Source organism: Puntigrus tetrazona, chromosome 16, assembly GCF_018831695.1.
Source record: "Puntigrus tetrazona isolate hp1 chromosome 16, ASM1883169v1, whole genome shotgun sequence".
In the NCBI taxonomy this organism is placed as follows: Eukaryota; Metazoa; Chordata; class Actinopteri; order Cypriniformes; family Cyprinidae; genus Puntigrus; species Puntigrus tetrazona.
This window is the reverse complement of record NC_056714.1, coordinates 14,747,910-14,771,755: the sequence shown is the minus strand read 5'-3', so window position 1 is coordinate 14,771,755 and position 23,846 is coordinate 14,747,910. Positions and strand designations below refer to the sequence as shown.

The following is a 23,846-nucleotide window of genomic DNA, read 5'->3' as shown; positions in this document are numbered from 1 at the left end:
TTATTAACTCACAAGATTAAACTACAAATTGACATGCCATCTCTTGATCAAAATATCATATATATCATATATATACAATCACATTAGTATTTGAAATAATACAAATAATAATAGACCTCTTTTTTACTACATTATATTGATCCCATAATATATGTCCATGTAGTATCTTTCAGTCATTATAACATTTAACCAAAACAGGTCTTGAGTTTTCTGAAATAAAGTTTTTTTCCTCACAAAAATATGAGTTTTCACATATTTTTGTTATACATTCCTCGAAAAAATGAAATGATTGCAATCATTTTTCATCCAAGAGATCATAATTTATTTATGCATTGTAAAAAACAATGAAATTATATATTAGGGGTGGCACGATACACAGATGTCATGGTTTAGTACACACCTCGGTACAGGGGTCACGGTTCGATTTGAAAAAACAACAAATACTGTGCTCGGTTTCTTTTCATTTATTTTGAACGTACAATAGTACAAATTTATTTTTCACCTAATTATGAAAATGCTAAATATTATATTACATTATAATGTTATATATAATCTGCAGTACATATACATACAAGGAATAAATTCTTGAAATATATTTGATTTAATTAACACATAAACAAGGGGGAAAACCGTGCGATGTAGGTAATGTGTCGACATATGCCGAGTTTCAGTCACTTTTTGTAATATGCTTAATTTGTTCCCAGAAAGGAAACTCAAAGCACAATGTATCAAGCAAATAAAAGCAGACCTTCATACAGTGATGCATTATTATTAAGACAGTAAGCTGATCCTGTTGGTAAGGATACAGCTGAAGTAATTGTGTCGGCACACATCACTTCCAGCATTGCTAACAGTATCAAAATAAAATACAGTCAACCAAACAGCGTTGCATTGCTGCAGGCACCCCCTCCCGAATTAAGTGGGGTTTGCTTGTATTCATCGTAACAGCATCATGCACCGAACCAAGATGTCCGTACCGTGACGATTTGGAACTAATACAGTTTCATTGTGCCACCCCTATTTTATATATATAAACTGAAACGCCTGGTTCATTAGTATGGTGTAGGGCCTCCTTTTGTGACCAAAACAGCATCAATTCTTCTTGGGAAAGACAGATACAAGGATTTTGAGCCATTTTTGTTGCAGAATAGTGGCCAGGTCACTGCGTGCTGCTGGTGGAGGAAAACGTTTCCTGACTCACTCCTCCATAACACCCCAAAGTGATTCAATAATATTTAGATCTTTATGTGTATTGGTGCAGTATTATCCTGATACATGGCACTGCCTTCAGGATACAATATTGGTTCACATGGTCCTCCAGAATCGTTTGGTAGTCCTTGACAGTAGCGCGCCCAACTAGCACAAGTAATGGGAATGCCACGATATTGCAATCCAAACCATCACTGATCCACCCCCATGCTTCACTCTGGGCACGCAGCAGTCTGGGTGTTACGCTTCTTTGGGGCTTTTCCACACCGTAACTCTCCTGGAAGTGGGAAAGGCACTGAAGCTGGACTCATCAGAGAACAATACATGTTTCACATTGTCCACATCCCAGATTTTCGCTGCTTGCACCATTGTAATCGACGTTTGGCACTGGCACGATTGACCAAAAGTTTGGCTATAGCAGCTCGGCCATGTTTACTGACCTTGTGGAGCTCATGACGGACAGTTTTGGTGGAAACAGGAGAGTTGAGGTGCACACTTAATTCTGCATTGAGTTGGGTAGCTGTGGTTTTATGTTTTTTTGATACAATCCGGGTTAGCTCCCGGACATCCCTTTCAGACCGCTTCCTCTTGCATCTACAGTTACTCCTGTTGGATGTGGTTCATCCTTATTGGTGGTATGCTGGTATTACCCTGGATACTGTGGCTCTTGATACATCACAAAGAATTGCCGTCTGGGTCACAGATGCACCAGCAAGACATGCACCAACAATTTGTCCTCTTTTGCTCCCTGATATGTCACCCATAATGTTGTGTGTATTGCAATATTTTAAGCAAAACTGTGCTATTATTTTGCTAATTAAATCTTCACAATCTGCTCTTACTGATGGAATGTGCAATCAATGAAGATTGGCCACCAGGCTGGTCAAATTTAGCCATGAAAGCTCCAATACTAAATTGGCCAGTGTTTCAGTTTCATTTTCCAACCTCTCATTCTCTCTCTCTCTCTCATGAAAATCATGGTATGAGGATAAATAAATTATTACAAAATGTAGATTTCTATGGGTGGACTACCCCTTTATTCCTTTCCACAGTTTTATCAAACCACAATTATGGAGGTTAGTTGACACACAAACACAAACACACATACATTCAATCATGTACATACTAGAGAGTACTTTAATTAATGAATAATACTGATCAAGTAAGTCCATACAGAAAAACTTGTGTGTGGCGCATTCATACAATACATTCAGCTGTGAATAGTTGATAAATATGCTTGTCACAAAACAAATCTCTCCATTCAGCCTATGCATATTTGCATCTTCATGCATATTTGTGCTATATTTATTTGCTGCATTTCTGCAGTACATGCCTTTGAAGAAGAAGAAAAAGAGAAGTCGATTCAGGAGAAATAGGACGATGTGTTTTAGACAGATGCTTAGAGCTGATGGTATTGATCTGAGCATCTAAAGCACACTCATAACGGTGAAAGCTTTCAAAGACAGGCCAAACAAATTGCTGGCCATAGAAAGCTATTGTGTTACCGCACATCGCATTGCATCATACATACCGCATTCATTCCACAAGGACACAAGGGGAGTCGGCTTCATAAGCTCATCTGGCTGGCATTGTCTCCTTTACATGATAATCCTGCCTGACAATTTTACCTCTCGGAATATGGTTTTGGTGCCACTTTTTTGTTAGAAATTGCTAAAATCATAATGTTTTTACATCACAAGAATCATTACATATGTAGACTGTTCTGTGCAATAAAACTGCATTGCTGATCGATGCATGAAATGTTGTAATCATAGCATTGGTGCAAATCAGTCTTGGAGCGAAAGATCAGCCTTTAAGCAGTTCAGCGACTCTTATTCAGCTTTGAACGCACAGTGCCCTCTTTAAATGTGCTGTGAAAGGATCGATAGCACTCTGAACCTGTTTTATTGTTATGCTTCCCTTCATACATTGTGTGCTGTTTCTGGGTCTGGCTTTCTTCTGTACAAATGCTATACGCTCCATAGACACCAAATGGTTCTGAAAATTGAGTGTTTACAATTAGTCCAGCTTGTGTTGGCAGGTTTATGTCTGGCTGATTTGGAATGGCTTGTCTGAGCTTGTTTGCGCTCATCTAAAAGGAACATTGGCTTGGCAACACATGGTCACATCTGGATTAAAAAACAGCAGCTCATCAGAAATTAATACACCTGACCATTGAAGCCCTGTTGTCTTGGAGATTTGTTTAAATATTTCATATAATGAAATGCATTTATTACTATGAAATGTTTATCACCAAAAAATATTTTTGCACACAAAAAAAGGATTGTTCTGTTTCAACAATGTATAAGGCATATCTACATAAAAATAATGTATTATTTTGTATTTAAATTGATTAGATTCCATTAGATTCTTTGTATGTGTGTGTATATATATATATATATATATATATATATATATATATATATATATATATTACATTGAATACATTAAAAGGTGAATTTGATGAATATGAGATCTCATGTTCTAAATTAATCTATAGCTGTCATCCTCATAAAAAAACAAATAATAATAATAATAAAGCTCTACTGTTAGTAAAAGCCTTGCCATACAAAAAGCTAAAGGTTAAAGGGCCACTTTTTCTCTCCACATTACTTGCTTCCTTTCTCTTTCTGTCCCCCAGGAAAATTCTTGACATCCCAAGAACATCATAGTCATTCTTTCTCTACAAATAATCTGGGCATGTGTTTTGCCTGATGACAGAATATAATGAACAAAAGGTCAACGTACAAAAAATAAGGTAACGAGTTATGCATATTCATAAGGTCTTTGCTGAATCATAGTGCTGTGCTTTTTTAGCTCCCATAGCACACAGGGTCATTTATGTTTTCTTTCTAAATAATAAAAAAGTGCTAAATGAAAATACTAAATTTGCATTAACATCAACCAAAAACTTGAGAAAAATGTAATGTATAGTACTGTATAATATAAAAGTATGATATATATGTATGTCCATGGTTAATTTATTTTTCCATTAAGTTTGTAAATACATTTATACTGTAAATACATTAATACGGTACCATATACAGTGTTATCATGAAGCCATCTTAAAAATGCATTTCTCTCTCTTTTTTTTGGTCTGTTTAAGGGGACCTTGGCATGGAGACCTCTGGACAGTAAGCTTTTTTGACAGATATTCCAATACTGTAGAAGATTAGCATGCGAGACGTGCTGGTTGGATATCTGCGTGAAATTGGAAAACCTCAGTATCATTTGTTGGCTGTTGAAATGGTCTGTGAATCAGAGATATGAAAGCAGACCAGAGTGCTACATCACTGCCTTATAGATGGGCTGAAGTGTTGAGCCAGCATGACTGACCTACAGATCAGATGACAAGAGTGCAATGTAAGCATGCTATATGCACATATGAGCTACAATCGGCATGAAACCGCTAAGAGAGAGAGAGAGAGAAAGAGAGAGAGAAAGAGGAAAGAAAAGATGTGTTTAATGTACACTACTCTTCAAAAGTTTAAGGTATTTCTTGTTTTTGCATTTATTTGATAAAAAAATACTGTAAAAACAGCCATATTGTAAATTGTTATTAGAATCTGAAATAACTTAAAGAATAAGTGCTCATATATGTTTGTATATTATAAATTATATTATTTATTGCTGTGAAGACAATATCGGAATTTTCAGCAGTAATAAGTCTGCGGTGGTATTCAAGATTGATATTCAAGAAACATAGTATATTAATGTTGAAGACAGTTGTGCTAACCATGATGTGGCAACCACAGTGCTTTTCTCAGCTTAAGAACAGAAAGTTCAAGAGTTCACAACATTTATTTAAAATAGAAATATTATATAATGTCTTCATTGTCACTTTTAATCCATTTAATGTGACCTCGCTGCATAAACTTATACATTTCTTTTAAAAAAGAAAAAGAAAATTACTGACATCAAACTGTTGAATGTACAGTAGACAAGTTCATATTCATGTCATTCTTTCTTTGATATATAAGTCATATATTGATATAAAAGATATGTGATATTCCTGATATGATACTTTTACAGTTACAATCAATAGGATCTTCACAGTTTCAAACATTATGCAAAATTCACCACAAATGTAGCATAAAAGTGGTCCTTGTGGCTTCTTCCTTGCACTACTGCTGGTGTTCATTAGACGAGTGATGGCAAAATTATTTTGATTAAGATCTATTCTTCTAATCGATTGGTCCAATTCACAAAACCTCTCTGATCCAGCTCTAGATGACTAGAAGTGTTTATAACATCTTCACCAAGATTTATGCTCACTTTTGAAGCTTTAAAGCTACATATTCATTGTTCAATAGGATGGAAAATAATCTCCCTATTGTGTTCCAAATAATAAAGCAAGGTTCGGAACGACATGAGGGTGTGTAAATGATGACAGAACATTTTTGAGTTAAAGGTTCATTTGAAGTAGACCGAGAAGTTTCAAGTGCGTAAACGCTCTGAGAGGTAAGGTGGGGTTTGCGATCGGTTTATGTACTAAAAGAAGATGCCAGAACGTCCTTTAAAGTCCTTTGAGAGTCAGTGTGTTTAACCGAAAGTAAGGGAGAGACACAGACTCTGCGAGGAGTGTGTGTGCTGAGGTGTGAATAATAAAGCTAAAAATAGAGCAGGAGGTGAACCTCCCATCCGCACCTACACTCACTGCTCTTTATTGACCCCTCAAAATGCGCATCTCTTTATGCGTTTCTGCAAATGGGAAAGACAGTGATAAATGCATGAGCAAGTTTGCATACATGTAATTTGATTAATATGCTAATTTTATTCATATGCCAAAAACACACCAAATGCTGTCCACTGATTCTTGCCCGACTATTGTATGTCAAAGTCTGCCTCCTGTTCCACTCTGTTTGAAAACATCCACCCATCCATCTCATCTATGGCTTATGTAGCAGTATGTTGTAAAGTCTGATTCCTGGGTGTGAGTTTGTAGCAGAGCTATAATGCAGGAGGTGGAGAGGGCTCGACCCTCTGTTTCTCCACCATCGATCAGCCGGTAGATAAAGGTGGGCCGTAAGTCACTCCACAACAGGCTTTGTCTGTTTTTACGGCTCCCTCAAGGCTGAAGCTGTATTTAGTCCGAATCACTGCCAAATCTGCTCCTCCTTGATAAAGAGAGGCCGAACAGAAAGACGTTCAGCAGAGCCAGGACCGACTTGCTGACATTAATTACAGTTAATGCTTGGGTAGAATGGAAGAGGTGAGAGGAACTGAATATTGATTCACCATATATTTTGGCTGGGTGGGTGGGTGCCTATGAATACTGTGCCATCCTATCCAACTATATGCCTGTACAGCACTTTTTGCTGCTAAAACATTTTTTGCCAGTTAACAAAAATGTGCTTCAAGTAACATTAATCTATCTATCTATCTATCTATCTATCTATCTATCTATCTATCTATCTATCTATCTATCTATCTATCTATCTATCTATCTATCTATCTATCTACTTGATTTTGTTTAATATTACTGACTCACAACATGTCCTAACTACAAATGCCACAAAATGTGATAACAGGTATCTTTCCATCTTTTTTCCTAACCAGCCGCTATGCGTCACGTGAAATTTAGTCTAGAAACCTAGTGTAGTTAGGATATGGTGATTACATTATTAGGTCAAATGTGGTGGAATTAGTGCCATTAAGAGATAGATCATCCAGAAATTACATTTCTGTCATTCCAAACACAACTTCTTTCATTCATCAACACAATAGATATTTTTAAATAAACCTGAGCCACTGGACTAGAGGCGTCCCGACTTCAAATGCTGATTCGAGGACCTTTCCTGATTCTGCCGCCCTGTCTCTCTCCCAATTTGTTCTGATCTTAAAACACATTTGAACATTTGAAAAGAAATCCATTTGAGCAGTTTAACACAACTTTTCTGAAGTCCAAGTCCCAAATTTGGTCAAAAGATTTGATTTAGGTTTTTATTCACAAATACACATTGTGTTTCTTCAGAACACAAACTTTATTAGTAGAGATCGCTCACTCAAAAATAACAATCAGAGTTACTGTATATTAAACATTTCCTGGTTCTTCCTAACTTTAGTGGAAGTAAATGGTGATTGAGTTCTGAAGCCCTAAAAAGGGCATTAATCCATCATAAAAGTGCTCCTCCTGCTCCAAAGGGTTGATAAAGCACTTCTGGAACAATGTATTTGTGTAATACAGAGAAAAGAGAAAAGAGAAGAAAAATATCCATATTTAAACCGTAATCTCTTGCTTCCACAGACTGTCATACACACATTCACAAGAGAGAGGTGTTGGATGAGTGATAGGACACAGCACAGAGAGGAGAGAGCAAAACAAACTCTGGTCACGAAAGAGATGTACAATTCAAGGTTTAGCCAGGAGAAAAAACTTTTTCTTTTGCTGTAAACAAAACCGGTTCTAGCAAATTATCACCAGAGCTTCTGCTATCCGCCGGAACACCACTCTTTAAAGAACCTTTGTACAACTGTTAGTGGAAGCTAGAGATTACAGTTTATATACAGTTGTAAGTTTTAAATATAGATATTTTTCTTATACACACGCATCACTTTACTTCAGAAGTCCTTTATTAATTGTTGTGTGGAGCACTTCTGTGATGGATGGCTGTGCTTTTTTTGGGCTTCAAAATCGACCCCAGTTCACTGCTGTTAGAATTTTTTGGAAAATCCAAGACATTTTTAATACAACTCTAACTACATCCATCTGATGTCATTCAAGTAGGATTTCATTTCTCACATGATCTCAATAAATGACAACAACAGTTTAATTTTTCTTTTTTAAATTACAACGGCAACGTTTTCTTTTTTTGTAGTTCATCAAGGGAACAGATATTGTAAAATATGGTGGCTTTTTATCTTGAGAAGAGTTTCAGTAATTACCATAAAAGATTATTTCTCAAACGTTGGGTTTTAAATGGATGGAAGCTAAACATTTACAGGTCAGTGCTTCTGATTGATACCACTTAATGAGAGAACAGGGCACTGCTATATTCCTTAAGTGTGTATTATGTAACTTTAATCATTCACACAATGGATGCATGTCTGTTCGTCACCATATCCTTTTTAGTCCTCTTCAGTTAATGATTATCTAATATGACTGGGTGAGTAACTGCATTAACTGCCTAGTGAGTGTAATACACTGATGTACTAGTACTAAATTTATTCATAGAAAAAAAATCTGAACATGCTTATACTGTACCGAAAAGAAAAGAGGGCTATGAGCTTGAAGGGTGTGGGATGGTGGAGTGAGGGCCCTCCTCCTTTTTGACCCTAACAAACCCTTTCACAACACGTCTGACGGTCATTCGTTCTTTTACTCATTTGCTTGTAGTCAGAGTTAATTAACTGAATTAGCCTTCTGGGGTCTGACACTTAGAAAGGAGGACCTAAGCCGATTTTCACCAGCCTGCAATGTGTGTGTGTGTGTGCGTGCGTGCATGTGTGCAAGCACATTTATTTATTTTTTCTTTCGTGCTAAGCGTGTTCAGTTATAATTCTTGTTCAGTCACTGTGTTTCTAACAGGGACATTGCAACCATTACAGATCTAAATGATCTGGTTTTAAATCAAAAGTTGTTAAAAATGACTAAATTAGATAAATTAGGTTACACCAACAACAGATTTTTAGAGATCATCGGGTAACTTTTTACAGCAGATAACTTAATATTCTAATATTCTTACAGAAATGCATGTTTTTATTTCGCAAGGCTTTAACTGATGGATTGGATTATTGTGATGTTTTCCTGACGTCACCCATTCATTGCATAGTATTCATTGGTGAGCAACTGATGTACTGCTACATTTCTCCAAATATCTTCCTGAGGGTAAGCACATTTTCAGCGAATTATTATTTTACAGTTTTTTGCTTTGTATCTTTTTTTTGCTAGTTTGACTGTCCTGATACAGTAACTGTGTTTTATTCATGACACATAAAACAAACATGGCTGGCAAAAGTGATAGCACCAAGTTCCCCTGAAATCTTTTCTGATTCTAGAAGATCCAGTTAGGTAAAATGCAAAGAAAGAAAGAAAGAAGCAAGCACTTTTAATCGGACATTATTTGTAATGTCCCGATTTTTGATGTTATGTTCTTCCCACAATGTAAAATACATCTGTCCACTGTACTGGACTGGTGTTTATTAAGCATTTCAAAGGACATTTCCATAAAATTAGAAATACGATTATGTTATGTGATAACACTGTTGTTATGTTTACATGACGTAATGCAAAAACTAATTTAATTGCAATTGTGTTTAATAGCAGCAAGGATTTATATGGTATAATATGAATATTTTAATAATAATATAATCATTCATTATGATATTCATACAATAGCAACCCTAAATTCATGGTGAGAGATGTGGAACATCTGGGTTGGAATCATTACATTCCCGTTCTGAAGTGAAAAGAAAACATTCAACTTTCTTTTTTCCTCTCTCTCCGTAGTGATTTAATAATGCATGCATCAGGGGGTTAAAGACCCATGCCTTCTGTTTCAACACGCACACTTCAAGCCATTTCTGCGACCTCGCTTTGCGAACACGACAATTTGACACAAGCTTCGCAACTGTCCAAACCATTCCTGCGAGGCAGCGCTGAGTGATAAACACAAATTAAATGTTATCTCCGTCAAGAGGCGACCCCAGAGAGACTCTAAAAATCACATCTCAGCAGTTGTGGCGGTTGCGGCTCATTGCAATAACGATGTGTATTATCGTTCGGGCTTACGGTGGCATAACCGCTGCTCGGCACTTCTGCGCACAATGAGAAACGGCCAACAAGCCGTTCTGTATTATTGCGCTGCAGCACGCGAAAATAAGGACATGATATCCGTTAACACTCGGGTCACACGTGAAACATTACCACATCGCCAGAGTGATTGCACGCATTCGCAGTCCACCGCCAAGCATCTCTTCATCTCAAAAAAAAAAAAAAAAAAAAAAAAGAGCTACGGTTTGCTTCCATACATCTATGACAATATCATATAGCTTGCGCGACTGTGCTCGCGCGGCGACCTGCATTACGTAGGCTACGACTTGTTTCGCGAATAATAGCCTCGGCGTAACGTTTCCCCCTGCTTTGTCCGGATAACTTACTTTTCACAATGGCGAGGATACAGAAGAGCGTCCACAGAGCCATCATCTCAACGAGGACGGGGAAGCATCTGCCGCGCGTGAACTGCTCTCTCCCGTGCGCGCGTGTGGTCGTGCGTATCGGAGCGTGACTTTGTCGAGGTGGACAAGAGCGCGAGGGTTAAAGATATTTGCTTTCTTCTCGACGTTATTCGGTACCTGGCATCGTTACGTCGGCGGCTGTAGGTCGCCGAACGCGTGGTTTTCCCAGCGATGGAGTGGGAAGGGTTTTATGAGCATCCAGGTAGATGAAGGACTAATCGCGGTGCGCGAGAGAGGAGATGAGAGGAGATGCGACGAGATGACAGAAACAGCGAAGGGGAGGGGCGGCTGGGGGAGGCAGGCATACCTCAGATTCCCCTTCACTACATCCGGTTACATAGAATGTGTTTTTTCACAGGACACTTGCCATTTCCTTTACAAGGTCATTTGGTCCACCTGAAGACTCGCGGCGCATCTCAGAAAGAGCTTTTCACTGACAGCACATTCGGGGAAAATATCGAAAACAGTTTCTCGGAATAGGAACTATGAGCACTGAAGTGATAGGAATATTTGAGAGTACAATTAAACGACAAAAAAAGAGAAAGGAAAAAAAAGGAAGAAAAACTAGTAATGAAAGGTGTAATTCTCTTTATTCGCTTGTAGATTTACTTCGATCAAACAATCACAGCCACAGCCGGTTCTCTTTATGGCACAAATGATTCTTCGTGGAAGTAGAAGGTCATTCAGATTATTGAAAGATTCAGATTATTTCTGATACAAAATTGATGTATATATATATATATATATATATATATATATATATATATATATATATATATATATATATATATATATATATATATATATATATATATAATGATGTGTATGTATATTGATGTGTATACAAATTGATATATATATATATATATATATATATATATATATATATATATATACACCGCTTAATATCATTAATTAATAAGACAGCTTGATCATTTCACTGATCATTTATTGATCATTTTACAATCCCAAAATACACTGTGAATGATACAAAGCTACAAATAAAAGTAAATATGTAAACTTGCGTTCACAGTGTAGCTACGATGATTATAATCGATTAGTATAATCATTCTAGAATGTTTGATGATTTCTTTAAGAATCTGTTGAAACTTTGTTCACACATTTACCAGGTCAGTACGATGTTGACCTTTTCTAGTGCAGAATTTTATGCACCTAAAAAGTTATTTTTTTTTACCATAAGCCTTTTAGTCGACAGTTCTTTTTTAAAAAAATGCTCTTTACCATCACATACAAATTTTGCCATCAACCGTCCAGCTGTTGAAAGACAGCATCACCCTACTCCAACAGCAGAAAGCAAAGCTCGCTCTGTATGGAGACTTACGCTTCATCTGTTTTGCCCCAGGGGAGCGGGTGGCTGGGTGTGAGTTTTTCAAGGAGATGGGTATCGTCTCTCCACCAGTCATCATCGGTAACATCACCGTATGACTGAGTCCTGTCCCCACATCACAACCGCTCTTGTCTGCGTGTCAGTCACTTATGGCCTTTCAACCAGTGGTTCTGCAGTCGCTGCGTGTCAAAACGCAGTGCTCAGCGTTCCAGAAATAACCGTCGCTTCCGGGGAGATGATGGGGTCTCCCAAGCTCTCCCCGTCTCCTAGTTCGCTCTCCCTGCGTCTCATGGCACTCGCAATGTTTATGGCTCTCTCTGTCCTCCATTACACATACACTTACACCCTTTGGCCAAAATGTCTATTTCTGCATTTTCTCTTGGGGGATCCCTATAGATGACCTCGGCTTTAGATCCCTGAAGACGCTAGTGGGAGGAGGAGGATGGAGAGAAGGATGTGGAAACATTACAAGAAAGAGGAAGAGAAAAGAGAATGGATTAATAGAGAGAAAGAGAGAGAGCAGGGAGGTGGAATTAATGCGCAGGAAAGCAAAAGCTTGGTCACTGGTGACTCACTGGTTGACTGTTACGTAGGTATTCATGTCCTATTCACACCGTAGTGTACAGCTATGCTCTTTACGAGCAGTGAGTCACACAGAGCCGAGGATATCTCAAGCTTCCTGGCATATGATGTTTTGCATATTCTCACTTACTACAAAGTGCGGGGAAAACGTTGTAAATGGAGATGTCAGGAAGCAAATGTGAAAAAGATCTTTAAAAAGTAAGAGTAATAATAATATGTCATCATCAACGTCAGGGCAAAATCCATCCTCCAGCGTGTTCAACTTTACTACTATTTGCACATTTATGTAATGTATATTTAAGGGGCTGTATGTGGATTTCATAAGCTTTTGTTATTTGCAACACAGGTGGCAGCCAATACCCGCTCAGCCGGTCACCCGAAATACTCACCGTGAAGGTCTTTTTCCTTCTTTGCTTAGAAGTAAAGGGAAGTTGGAAGTGTCTTTGTAGTGAAATACATATTAACGTCCATTCTGCTTAGAGTGACGTTAGTATAAATATGTGCTGTGCACTTTCCTATCAATAGCAAAATAAACACACTGACCATAGCAATGTGGATATGTCTGCACCAGTTCGGTGGAGTAATCAAAAGTAATTAAAATTTTGCTGGTATGATAATTATGATAATTTAATATACAATAGCCTATATTTGAGATTATATAGATCTGTATATGTGATACTATAGTTTGAATTAATCAGTTTTCATTGTATAAACAAACACATTGAGATTACAGAACAGATGCACACACTAATATTAATAAATATATGATTTGATAATATATTTATATTTAATTATATATATATATACACTTGTATAGATAGATGGGTATTTGGAGAGAGATAATGAATTCTCTATTTAACCACATACATTTGAATTGCTTAACATTCTGTTTTTCACCCATATTCATCACCACTAAATACAGCATTTCCTGCTGATATTTTTGTTCTTCTCTTTAACTTCCGCACTCTCCTCCATGTCTTCCTCTACGGTTTCCCTTACAGCTTTCCACTCTTTCCCTTCGTTGTTCTCTGTCTTTCCTTCTGATGTCATAATCTGTGTGCACCTTTGTGCCTCTCTCTCTCTCTCTCTCTCTCTCTCTCTCTCTCTCTCTCTCTCTCTCTCTCTCTCTCTCTCTCTCTCTCTCTCTCTCTCTCTCTCTCTCTCTCTCTCTCTCTCTCTCTCTCTCTCTCGTATACCACTTTTTGCCTCCCTCTCTCTATCTCTGCAGAGCTGAGCTGACAGGGAAACTTCAGTGCTCCAAGTGCTCGGAGTCTCTTGCTGAATTATTTACAGACTGGGACCCCCCCGAGTGCTTATGCCACCCCTCCCTCCCCTTTACCCCTCCCCTCTCCTTCCTTCTCTGTCTCCTGCCATTTGCTGCTGGCAGCTTTCTCTGACTTACGTGATTTTGACACACTGACTGACTTCAGCTGTCGAGAAGAACACTATTTAGCCACAGATTTGACTGAATAGGTATTTCCTGTCAAATAACTAGAGATTTTTTTTCTAATAGCTCTGTCGGCTATTAGAAACAGACCATTTTCTTTGAGAAATGACTCTGAGGTGGGTGAGAATGAGTATATTTACACACAGACAATATATATAGTGCACAATCTGCCTAAATGACTACTTCCATACATTTACAATTGTTCACATGGCAGAAGTTTTCCTTACAGCTCTACATACAAGGCGTACAGCATTTATATTTTGATATGGGTGATCCCTGGGAAATGGCATTGCTAGGACTATGCCCTGCCAGTTGAGCTCTTAAAACATATCCCATTTGCTGTTTTTACTTTTACATTAGTCCTATTATTTAATTTATTTAATATTATTATTTATTATTTATGTGCATGATATCAAAGGATCCTTGCAGTGATGATGTACGCTACTGTTTGAAGTTTGAGGTTAGTAAGATTTTAAAAAAATGTTTTGAAAAAAGGTCTCTTATGCTCACCAAGGTCGCGCTTATTCAAAAACAGTAAAATGCTGAAAAACAGTAAAATGGTTATTCCTGTGATGCAAAAAAATCAGTTCGAAATCAATCGAATTAATGTGTAACATTAATGTGTGCTATATTTCAATATTTTAAAAATATATTAATAAGTAATACTAATTAATAAGTAATAATATTTTATTATTATTAACATATTATATTACTATTATTACTATATATAATATAATATACATATTAAAAGCAAAATGACAGCTTTTGTACCTTTTTTTATGTATGTATGTATATATATATATATATATATATATATATATATATATATATATATATATATATATATGTGGTTCTGGTATGCACTTTTCACTACAGGAACATTTATGTGTGAATGTAAAAGACTGAGAGACTTAACAAAATTAGCACTATCTGCTTTATTTCAGGCTTTGCACAGTCTTACAAAGTACAAAGGCAAAATCTTCAGTGAACATGCGTTTCGTCCATCACATTTCTCTCATCTACATTAAACAAGAATCAAATTTAGCGTCCTTTAAGATTAAAATGGAACCTGTTACCTTTAAACAAAAACACATACATTTAAACGTAACTTCCCATCACCAAAACAGTGATGCCACATTCAGTACGCCATGAATCCAAGCATGACTGCACGGTCAGTAAATCCGTTCGACATCCCACTATTCCCAACCTCAAACCGATCAATAGATAATCACATACAGACAAGAACATTAGCCAATCAACGGCAATGACTCATTTATCTGATGAACGAGCCAGCTTCAATTTGCTGTATTGATCCGAACTAACGATCTAACCTCAGCTATCCAGGAACTGCCAATGTGTGGTGAAGTTTTTTTCCTCAGGATAAAATAATACGAGAATTCCGCTATAATTCTAAACTAAATCTATACTACGGATCCTAAAAATATCAGCTGTGCAGATTCCCGGCCGCTTAAACGCATTGTCGAAGGGAGTAAAATTTGTGTCTCTTCAGGGAAAAGTAACACGGTGAAGGAGAGATACCGTTGCAGTTCAGCGCTGCTCCCAGCAGGGGGCATTTAGCAAAGTCACTCCTTCAGGCAGAAAATTAGATCAGTAACATGATTGGGAATAAATTTATGAGGCTGCAGTCCCAGCGCGCTCAAAAAAGGGATGAGGAAATAACAAAACAAAAGTATGCAACGGATACGCATTACGAAAAACCGTCGCGTTTAAACTGGGTTCTGTAAAATACATTTTCTCTTTTGGCCTTTCAATGCCGTACGTGAGTGAAACCCAGTTTTCAAACCTACGGAAACACAAGTAATGCTTGTTTGGTTACTCCTTTCGCATGTACATACAGTAAGACGTTTTAAGCTGTGTTTTGCTGGCACGTGATTGGCAGGCACCACGGTATTGTACATTCACATCTTTGCACCAGAGAACGCTGCGAATATGTATAAGTTTGGCTTGTGTGTGTGTGTGTGTTTTTAGTGCGTGCGTGGCACGGGGTGCTGCAGGGTCATGTGTTCTGCCCCGGTGAAGGGTAGGCGTTGGGTACAGTAGTGGTGCACCACTTCTGGGATGCTCGGGAACACACAGCTGCTCTTTTCCAGTGTGTAGCCGCACTCTTTAGTCTGCGCTACGATAATGTGCACGCATCCTTGACTCGTCCTGTCGAGAGAGGGGAAGAAGGATCTTATATCATCTGCGTCAGCTTTTCAGGACTGCTAACTCATTTCTCGTTCTCTTGATTTCAGAGATACACAAGCATGCACTTACTTGAGGGCGATGGAGTATTTGCTGGTAGCTGATTCGCTGTCTCGCACCAGGAAGCTGGCCTCCCTACAGTGCTGCAGCTGAGCCTCCGCCTCCTGACGACTCACACTGCCATGATACCAGCTGAGAAGAGAGACAGAGAGGGGAGGAGATTCTTATTTCTACGCCGTACGATTATGTAATATGATTAGAGAAGGTATAGATTGTATAAGAAGAGAATTAGGAGGCATTGAGAAAGATGTACAACTGCACAAATGGGTAGACTTGGCAAATGTTGCATTTTAAGTGTTAAAGCAAGTTTTCAAACTAAAACTCATTATTAAAATGACAATGTATGACTGACTTTTTTCTGTGGGACACAACATTGGGAAACGTCTCAGTGTTTTTTGTCAGTGGGGTCCAGTGTTGATGAATCTACTGACTTTCATTGAATGGACAAAAACATTTTTATGTATATTTTCTAAATATCTATATTTTTCAAAATATCTCTGTTTAAAAGAAGAAAGAAAGTCATCTTTTTTAAATGACAGGAGGGTTAGGAAATTTGAAAATTATGAAACGGCCATGCTATATTGTTAATACGGTGAAGTTACATGCACTTTGTGAGGGATGTAATAATAATAATAATAATAATAATAATAATTAATACATGTAAAAATATAATAAACTTAATATTTGCACCCTTTATGTTTTTATTTTGTTTTATTTAATGTCAAAAATAGGAATAATTGAAAATGTTAATGTTTTGGAAATAAGTCTTTTATGATCATCAAGGCTGCTTTTTTAAATCAGAAATACAATAAAATGTAATGTTGTAAAATATTTTTAGAAGTTAAATTTATTTCCCTGTAATTGGAAAGAATTGGAAGATATTTTTCCTGTAACGGACTGCCGTCTTCAATGTTACGTTTTTTAAAAAATATATTTCAAAAACATAAAAACGTAATTAATTATTTCAGACATTATATAAAACAATATAAAACATTATGTGTGCAAATACATAAACATTGCTAATTATACATTTAAAAAAATATACTATACTAAACTTTAAAAACAAAAAAACATTAAGGGTGCAAATGTTCACGAAAACATAATGTTGACTATTGCCATTCTTCCTGATATAGTCCCTGACATGTAAACTAAGGTTAACTTTATTGTTAGTTCTAATATACACAGGTATTCACATGTTCATGTTTTTATATCACTCTTTCGGTTTCAGCTAATCCACATGAAATCAGCCCATTATTAAAACACAAACACACACCTCTGTTTCTCCAAAGGCAGGGTGGGATCGACTATTGGTGTCTCACTGTCTGGGATGGTGCTAGGAGATGAAGGAGAAGTCGGGGATGGGGGATTCGGTCGAAGACTTTTAGGGGTCCAGCTCTTATGTCTCAGCGTCTGTTGTTTTACAGTAGGAGAAACCGATTCTTCCTTCGACATGCGGTCTATTCCATCAAACTGAGCTGTGCGCAGAAAGAAACATCAACCACACAGTGTTTATTATGGCATCTGGCAATAATGACTTTCACGCTGCTATCCCAAATGTCATCATAAATAGCTCGATAACATGAACTGTCTTCTAAATGACTGTTTAATAGATTTCTGTGTCTATGCAGTGGTAAATTGCTTCTAATATGAATGTGAGGGCTGTTACCTGACAGCGCTCTAACAATCTGCTCTTTCTTCCACTCCCATGGCAGCTCATACTCTGCCGGTGGTCTGGGGTCAGACTCAGGTCGGGTCAAGGGGATTCCCTCCAGAACCTCCTCATAGGGGACATCATAGATCTGAGGGGGACCGGAGCCTTCGCTTTCTCCTCCGTTCAACACCACACACACTTTCAACAAGTCCTTCGAGCCTCGTCTGCGAATCTCTGTAGGAGCACAGATTTACATGAGTGATCACAAGTCTCTTTCAGAAGGTCAAAACAAGAAACAGTGTTCTTGGGCATTAATTACTATATGGTCACATTAGAAAAAACTGATCTTAGTTACTTTCAAAATAAGCAGATTTCTGTTGGACAATACAAATTTTCATGATCAACTGTGAAATCTGTGTTGAGGAAATCTTTCAGCCTCATGGGAAATTGCAGATCATGCGGATTCCTATTGAAAATTTGCAGAACAACAGTAAACGCGATTGCACCTTTACATACAAAATAGAAACCATAGAAGACCTTTTTGTCTAATGGAAGAACCTTTAACATCTGAAGAACCTTTCTGTTTCTCAAAAGTTTCTTTGTGGCAAAAGAAGGTTCTTCAGATTATAAAGAGATTAGAAAAGAGATGGTTCATTAAAAGAACTTTGACTGAATGGCTCTTTGTGGAACCAGAAATCGCTGTGAGGAACCTTTACAGAACATTTATTTTTTAAGAGTGTAGGCTCACATTTTTCAAGCTTCAACTTATTCTCACTTACAAACCATAGTAATATAACACATACTTTTGAGCAGCCAACCACTGCCCATCATTTCAAATTTATCATCACTGAGTTAATCACTGTCTTTCGCTGAAAGTGGATAAGGATGGCCTTACGTGTCCCTAGAAATCACTACCTAATATGCATATCCAGATGCTTCATTTACAAGTAAACAGCCCATGTGCTAAAGATGCAGAACAAGCTGTCAACATTAATGAGCTCTCTCTCTCTCTCTCTCTCTCTCTCTCTCTCACCCCTTTTAATTATTGCAATAATTGCAAAAAAAAATTCACTAACCATCAAAATAAAGTGTTAGCGTATATTTGGCACACACACTACAAATACTCCAATGAAGTGTAGTTGACATGTAGTTGCAGAGTTGCTAATGAACAGCTGACTAAATAATCTGCTATTATATAAACTGACATTATAAAAAAAAAAAAATTGTGTCACATTGCACATTCATCTGATCTAATATCTGATATTATGGCAGTTTGTTTGAGAAAAAATAGTAAACAAAATAGCATTGTTATTATTATTACTTATAAGTGATATTTGTCCGCTTTAAGTAAAGTAACATAAGTAAAATGTATGTATATAAAAATACTTATAATGCATTATAACTATAAGAAATATAATACATTGTAACTTAAGTGGATGAATCCTGTTCATTGTGTGTTATAAATTATCATATTCTTAAAGTTATAACCACAAATAAGTAAATATTATAGCACATTAAAACAGTTCTTATAAATATTAATTAGATAATAAAACATATTATTATTAACATAAAAAGTTATTTATAAAACATAATGCATCCATATAATGCCTTAATAATCTAATGTACAGGCTTCATAGAAAGTGTTACCAAAATGCTAAATGTAATTAGTAATTGAAATATATTCTGTATGACACTGAACGGTTTTAATGTTAATGGTACTATTGTCAGTTGTTTTTGCCCTTACATATGCAACATGTCGCTAACAAATCACTTGTTAAAGAACAGAAAGTTTTTTAACAACAACAAAATATGAAATCAAAGTTATTAAGAAGCACTTACAGTAGTTAGGACTGATTTTAGTTAGCAGCAATGTGAAGCTAAACACTTTTCAACTTAAACTTAAGCTTGTGACTTACTGTAATCAGTTCCATTTGTGCGTTGGCTAACTATTTGGATCTTAGTTTAGATTTTATGTTAACTGTTTTAAACTTAAAAAAAATTTAGATGCACATTAAACTATGAAAAAAGGGGAAAAACTAAACCTTAATACACAACACAAAACATGTTTTAAAGAAAAAAAAAACATTCCTTTTTATGAAGAAAAGAAAAAAAAGTGTCATTACAATGCAATTTCAGTTTAGTGCATTTTACTGTAATCTTAAACTGTGTACTCATGCACCTATTCATTCCTCAAGATTTAAAGTTCAACATCAACAAAACATTGCCTGGAGCTCCATCGTTCTCCTTCACTCACTGTTTCTTTGCTGTCACTTTGTGTCTGGCCTATTGTGTGAGAAAACAATGGTCATACCAGGGGAAAGTCAAACCGAGTCTGTGATTGGCTGGCTTAGCCGGCCACTTCCTGAGTTCTGGGAAGTGATTGGGGGGAGTGAGGAGTGTTGGGGGGTCTTTCTCACATAGCCAGGCATACTGGGGGGGCGGCAGGGGTCAACTTCCTGCCCACAGAATGGGGCAAAGGAAACACAGACAGGAAACAGGAAGCAGAAAGAGGAAACTGCACCCATTGTCCCAGCACAACACTGTCACCGTGGAAACCACCAAAGAGGGGAGAGAGAGGGAGCCGTGATTTTATATATCCTGCAAATCCCTGAAAATCTACTTGTTATGCCTATAAATACTGAGTATTTGTAAAAAAAAGAAAAAAGAAAAAAAAAAGAAATCATTTATTTATCTAAAAAAAGTTTTAGATGAATAAATGATTACAAGAAAGAGAAGTAAAGAAGAGATGATGTACCTGTAATAATGAGCTGGGCATCATAAGGTTCCATGTAACCATCATTCTCTCCTTCTCTTTCGGCCTCTCTCTGTTCCCTCGTTTTCTCAGCATCAAATGGGTCAGCGTAATCCTCCAGGATGATCTATTACGAGTCAGAAGAAAAGAAGAATAGAAAGAGATATCTATAATTTGTGTTCATGTCTACAAGCCCTCAAAAGTAAAGACGTCTTCAGAGTTTAGATTAAGTTTGACTAAGTTCAAAAGCATTTGTGGCGTACTGTTGATTAGAACAGCAAACAAATATTTAGACTGATGCCTCAATCAAAAAAAAAAAAACATAATCAAAAAATTCAAGGTTACAGTGTGGCCCGTACAATCTAAGTAAATAGGGCCAATTTCATTTTACAATGGGATATTACTAAACAGAAAAGGTTTGGAAACTGTGTTTTACACTCAAATAAAATGAATCACAATGCTTGAGACTATAATATTTAAAAAATTACATTCATAACAATGAGTACTTCAATGTTTTGGATCAGGCCTATTTTATTTGGAATTGCCTCACAGTAACACAGTAAAAGAAAGGAGGAAGAAGTTGAAATTTATTTGTGCTTATCAGTTTTTTTCTTTCTTTCGGTGTTGCCAAGTTTTCTTGCATAATTGGAAAACTTTTATACCGTTGCCATGTTTTTTTTTTTAAATTGGTCTAGTTTTGAGTACCATTTAAGTTGGTTTTGTTACTCAGACCTGGCAACCCTGCTTTCTTTACATATCAATGTAACATTTTAAATTACTTACGAAAATAATATATTAAAGCTATTGAATTTTACCTTAAAAGCCTTAAAATGTTCTCCAAATAGGTGGAGGTACTGCAATCATCTACTTTACTAGAAATAGTGCAAACCCAGCTAAAAAAGGGGCATTTAGTCAAAACCTGGAGTTAAATTACATCTTGCTGGGTGGAATTCTTTGTTCCATCTCATAGATGAAGAATCAGTGCTTCTTTAGCTAAAGAGCTTATGCTTATTCTCTGGCCCATCTTTTCCCTTTCATTCTCTGATTCTCCCTCTGGACGTAATTTTTTTGTGTGTGTGTGACCTCATGAGATTCTGATTTCTGCGCTATTATGTTCAAAGTGTAGCTGGAGGGGATGTCCGTAAATGGGAGAGGATACAGTCTATGTATCAAGTGACATAATTCTTCAAACACTGCCTTTCACCAGGGACTGGAAGAATGGGATGGAGCCATTGTGTTATGCATGCATTGTATTCTTCGCGTATTTGTGAGCAAGGGTGTGTGTGTGTGTGTATGCGAGCACAAAAGTGTGTTTCCCACAAAGACAGAGCGAAGAGTGTGTGCATGACTAGGAAAAGAGACAGGAAGAGAAGCAAGGAAAGGGCTCTCATTGTGTTTGTTGCTTTTCAGCTCCACTGTGTCTGCTTATAATACAGCAGTTCAATGAAAAGAGCATATAGGGAGAATAAGAGAGACGCAGGGAGGGAGGAAAGAAAGATATGAAAGAGAGAAGAGGGGGCTGAGGGAGGGGAGAAGAAGATATTGCTCAAACAAAGAACTGGAAGAGAGATATTGATCTCAATTTTCAAAACAAAGACGTTTGTTTGGTTCTCACAGTCAACAGGGTGACTGGGAAAATTGTATGTCACGTATTAAAAAGAACATCCTCTCCGAGGCCTACTTTATCGCTCCGATCAGGGCGATTCTTCCTTTATTCCTGCTAAAAACCCATCCTAAAACCAGCTGAAGGTGCTGATCCCAGGTGGTTTGAGCTGGTCTTATTTCAGCTCATCGGCACGTACGGACCGGTACGAAAGTACACAATACCTCAAAACTAGCGAAACAACAGTCATGCCATACAGGAACAATCGCTGGTTCCCCAAAGAACTCATCAGTGAGCAGGCCTTAAAAGAGCCATTTTTTTTTCATCATAAGTGTGAAGAACATTTGAAAAACTGACATCTGAACTGTTAAGACTATTAAGTAATTAAGTAGAATCAAAACTTTTCAGTTACGTCGTGGAACCACGAATGCCAATAAAGAACCTTTATTTTTGTCCAGAGTTTAAACATTTTCTTGGAAAAAAAAATAGGCTACATACTATTATGATTAGCTATTCATTGCTTGTTCATTCTCAAGCTTACCGTTTCTGTTCTGACTGGTGACTTGGCCCTCTCGCTGTCTGGAGATGATCCTCCTGCACTGGACTTTGGATCATTGACCTTGATCATCCTGCTCATGTACGCGTCGGCAAGACTGGTGGTCCTCAAGGTGCGATGGTCTTCAAACCCCTCCATTTTGGTGTTCTTCTTACTTTTTCCAGGGATCAGAATTTCCCATATCTTCCCGTCTTTTATCGAGCCGGTGCTGGAGTGGTTTCGCCCCAGCTCGATGGCCGAATTTTTACGATTTCTCCCGTGTAGAAGCGAACCCACACCACCACCACCGCCGCCGCCGCCACCGTTTTCAGCTCCTGAATTTTTACGCAAACTCCCCTTTGAACCAGTACCGACTGTCAGAACCGGCTTGGGACGGGACTGAGTTCCCGATTCCGAAGCAGAACGGATCCGGTCGGACCCAGTTTTCAAACTAGTTGGGAAATCTTTGAACCACTTCGCCATAGTGAATACGCACAGGTGTCCGCGCCACTCTCCATACACACGCGCAACTCCTTTAGGAATAATCGGCTTTTAAATGGACCCTACAATTGATTTGTGCCTAATTAATAATACTTCAGCGCGCAGTTCAGTGGATTATTTAAAAAAAAAGTTTTTACTTAATTATTTATTTAGCCTAAGCAATTTTTTTACATTTAAAATTTAGGGAAAGGTTCCGAATATTAAAATCCCTTTGATGTAATCTGGTTTACAGAATTTATCCCATTCGTATTTCTTTTCAGGAAACTTCTTACGCTCACAACTACACCACGATTGTTCACATTGGAATGTAATGTCTTGTTTTTCGTTCGCTCCCAATTATTCCCGCAAAATAAAGAGGAGTCTCTGAAGGGCATAAACACGGAAAAATTGAAAGTTTTTCTTAGCTCTCGCTGAAGATCCCATTCCCGGTACATCCACTCCGAGCGCCAGTCTAAATGAAGTGAAGGGATGTGGATGTACGTGCGTTTGGGCTGCAGCTGTGGGTGGGTGGGGGTGGTTTCTGTGCCTCTGCAGACAGCTACTGTTGCCCTAAATGGGAACTTTTCATTTGCTGGGCGCGACCCACCTGTGGATGCAAACGTGTTTAGTACTTTTGTGCACGGTAACTACATTTTCAGTTCTTCGTCAAAAGTTATCATTTTCTTGCACACTCTTTGCAGTGAGTAGGTCGATTTCCTGTAAAGGCAAATAAATAAATATATTTACATGGGTGGGCTAAAAGTCAATTTCTTCAATTTTCTACAAACTATAATAAA

The 23,846-nt window shown here is 37.4% G+C and overlaps 2 protein-coding genes across 2 annotated transcripts in view; both read right to left on the bottom strand.

Annotated features, from left to right (window-relative positions):
* The window catches only part of chrnb2 (cholinergic receptor, nicotinic, beta 2), a 28,512-nt gene extending 17,759 nt beyond the window's left edge, over positions 1 to 10,753 (bottom strand). Inside the window, exon 1 of the mRNA XM_043260041.1 lies at positions 10,309 to 10,753. Within this exon, the coding sequence (XP_043115976.1) occupies positions 10,309 to 10,354 (46 nt within the window). The 5' untranslated portion in view covers positions 10,355 to 10,753. The remainder of the gene's footprint in view (positions 1 to 10,308) is intronic.
* A 3,930-nt stretch (positions 10,754 to 14,683) lies between these two features.
* On the bottom strand, positions 14,684 to 23,537 carry she (Src homology 2 domain containing E). Its single transcript, XM_043261466.1, has 6 exons — positions 22,576 to 23,537; positions 20,435 to 20,558; positions 17,695 to 17,913; positions 17,302 to 17,503; positions 16,041 to 16,160; positions 14,684 to 15,932 (listed from the first exon to the last, which is right to left on the bottom strand). The coding sequence occupies exons 1-6, from the start codon at positions 23,050 to 23,052 to the stop codon at positions 15,749 to 15,751; spliced, it is 1,326 nt and encodes a 441-aa protein (XP_043117401.1). The 5' UTR covers positions 23,053 to 23,537; the 3' UTR covers positions 14,684 to 15,748.
* Between the last annotated feature and the right edge of the window lie 309 nt (positions 23,538 to 23,846).

What these genes read in the sequence shown, in the direction of transcription:
- she (XM_043261466.1), bottom strand. Translation starts at nt 23,052, where the DNA reads ATGGCGAAGTGGTTCAAAGATTTCCCAACTAGTTTGAAAACTGGGTCC. An exon ending in TGCCCAGCTCATTATTACAG is followed by an intron (nt 17,914 to 20,434) that starts GTACATCATCTC and finishes GTGCTCCTACAG; the next exon opens with AGATTCGCAGACGAGGCTCG. An exon ending in GATTGTTAGAGCGCTGTCAG is followed by an intron (nt 17,504 to 17,694) that starts GTAACAGCCCTC and finishes TTCTGCGCACAG; the next exon opens with CTCAGTTTGATGGAATAGAC.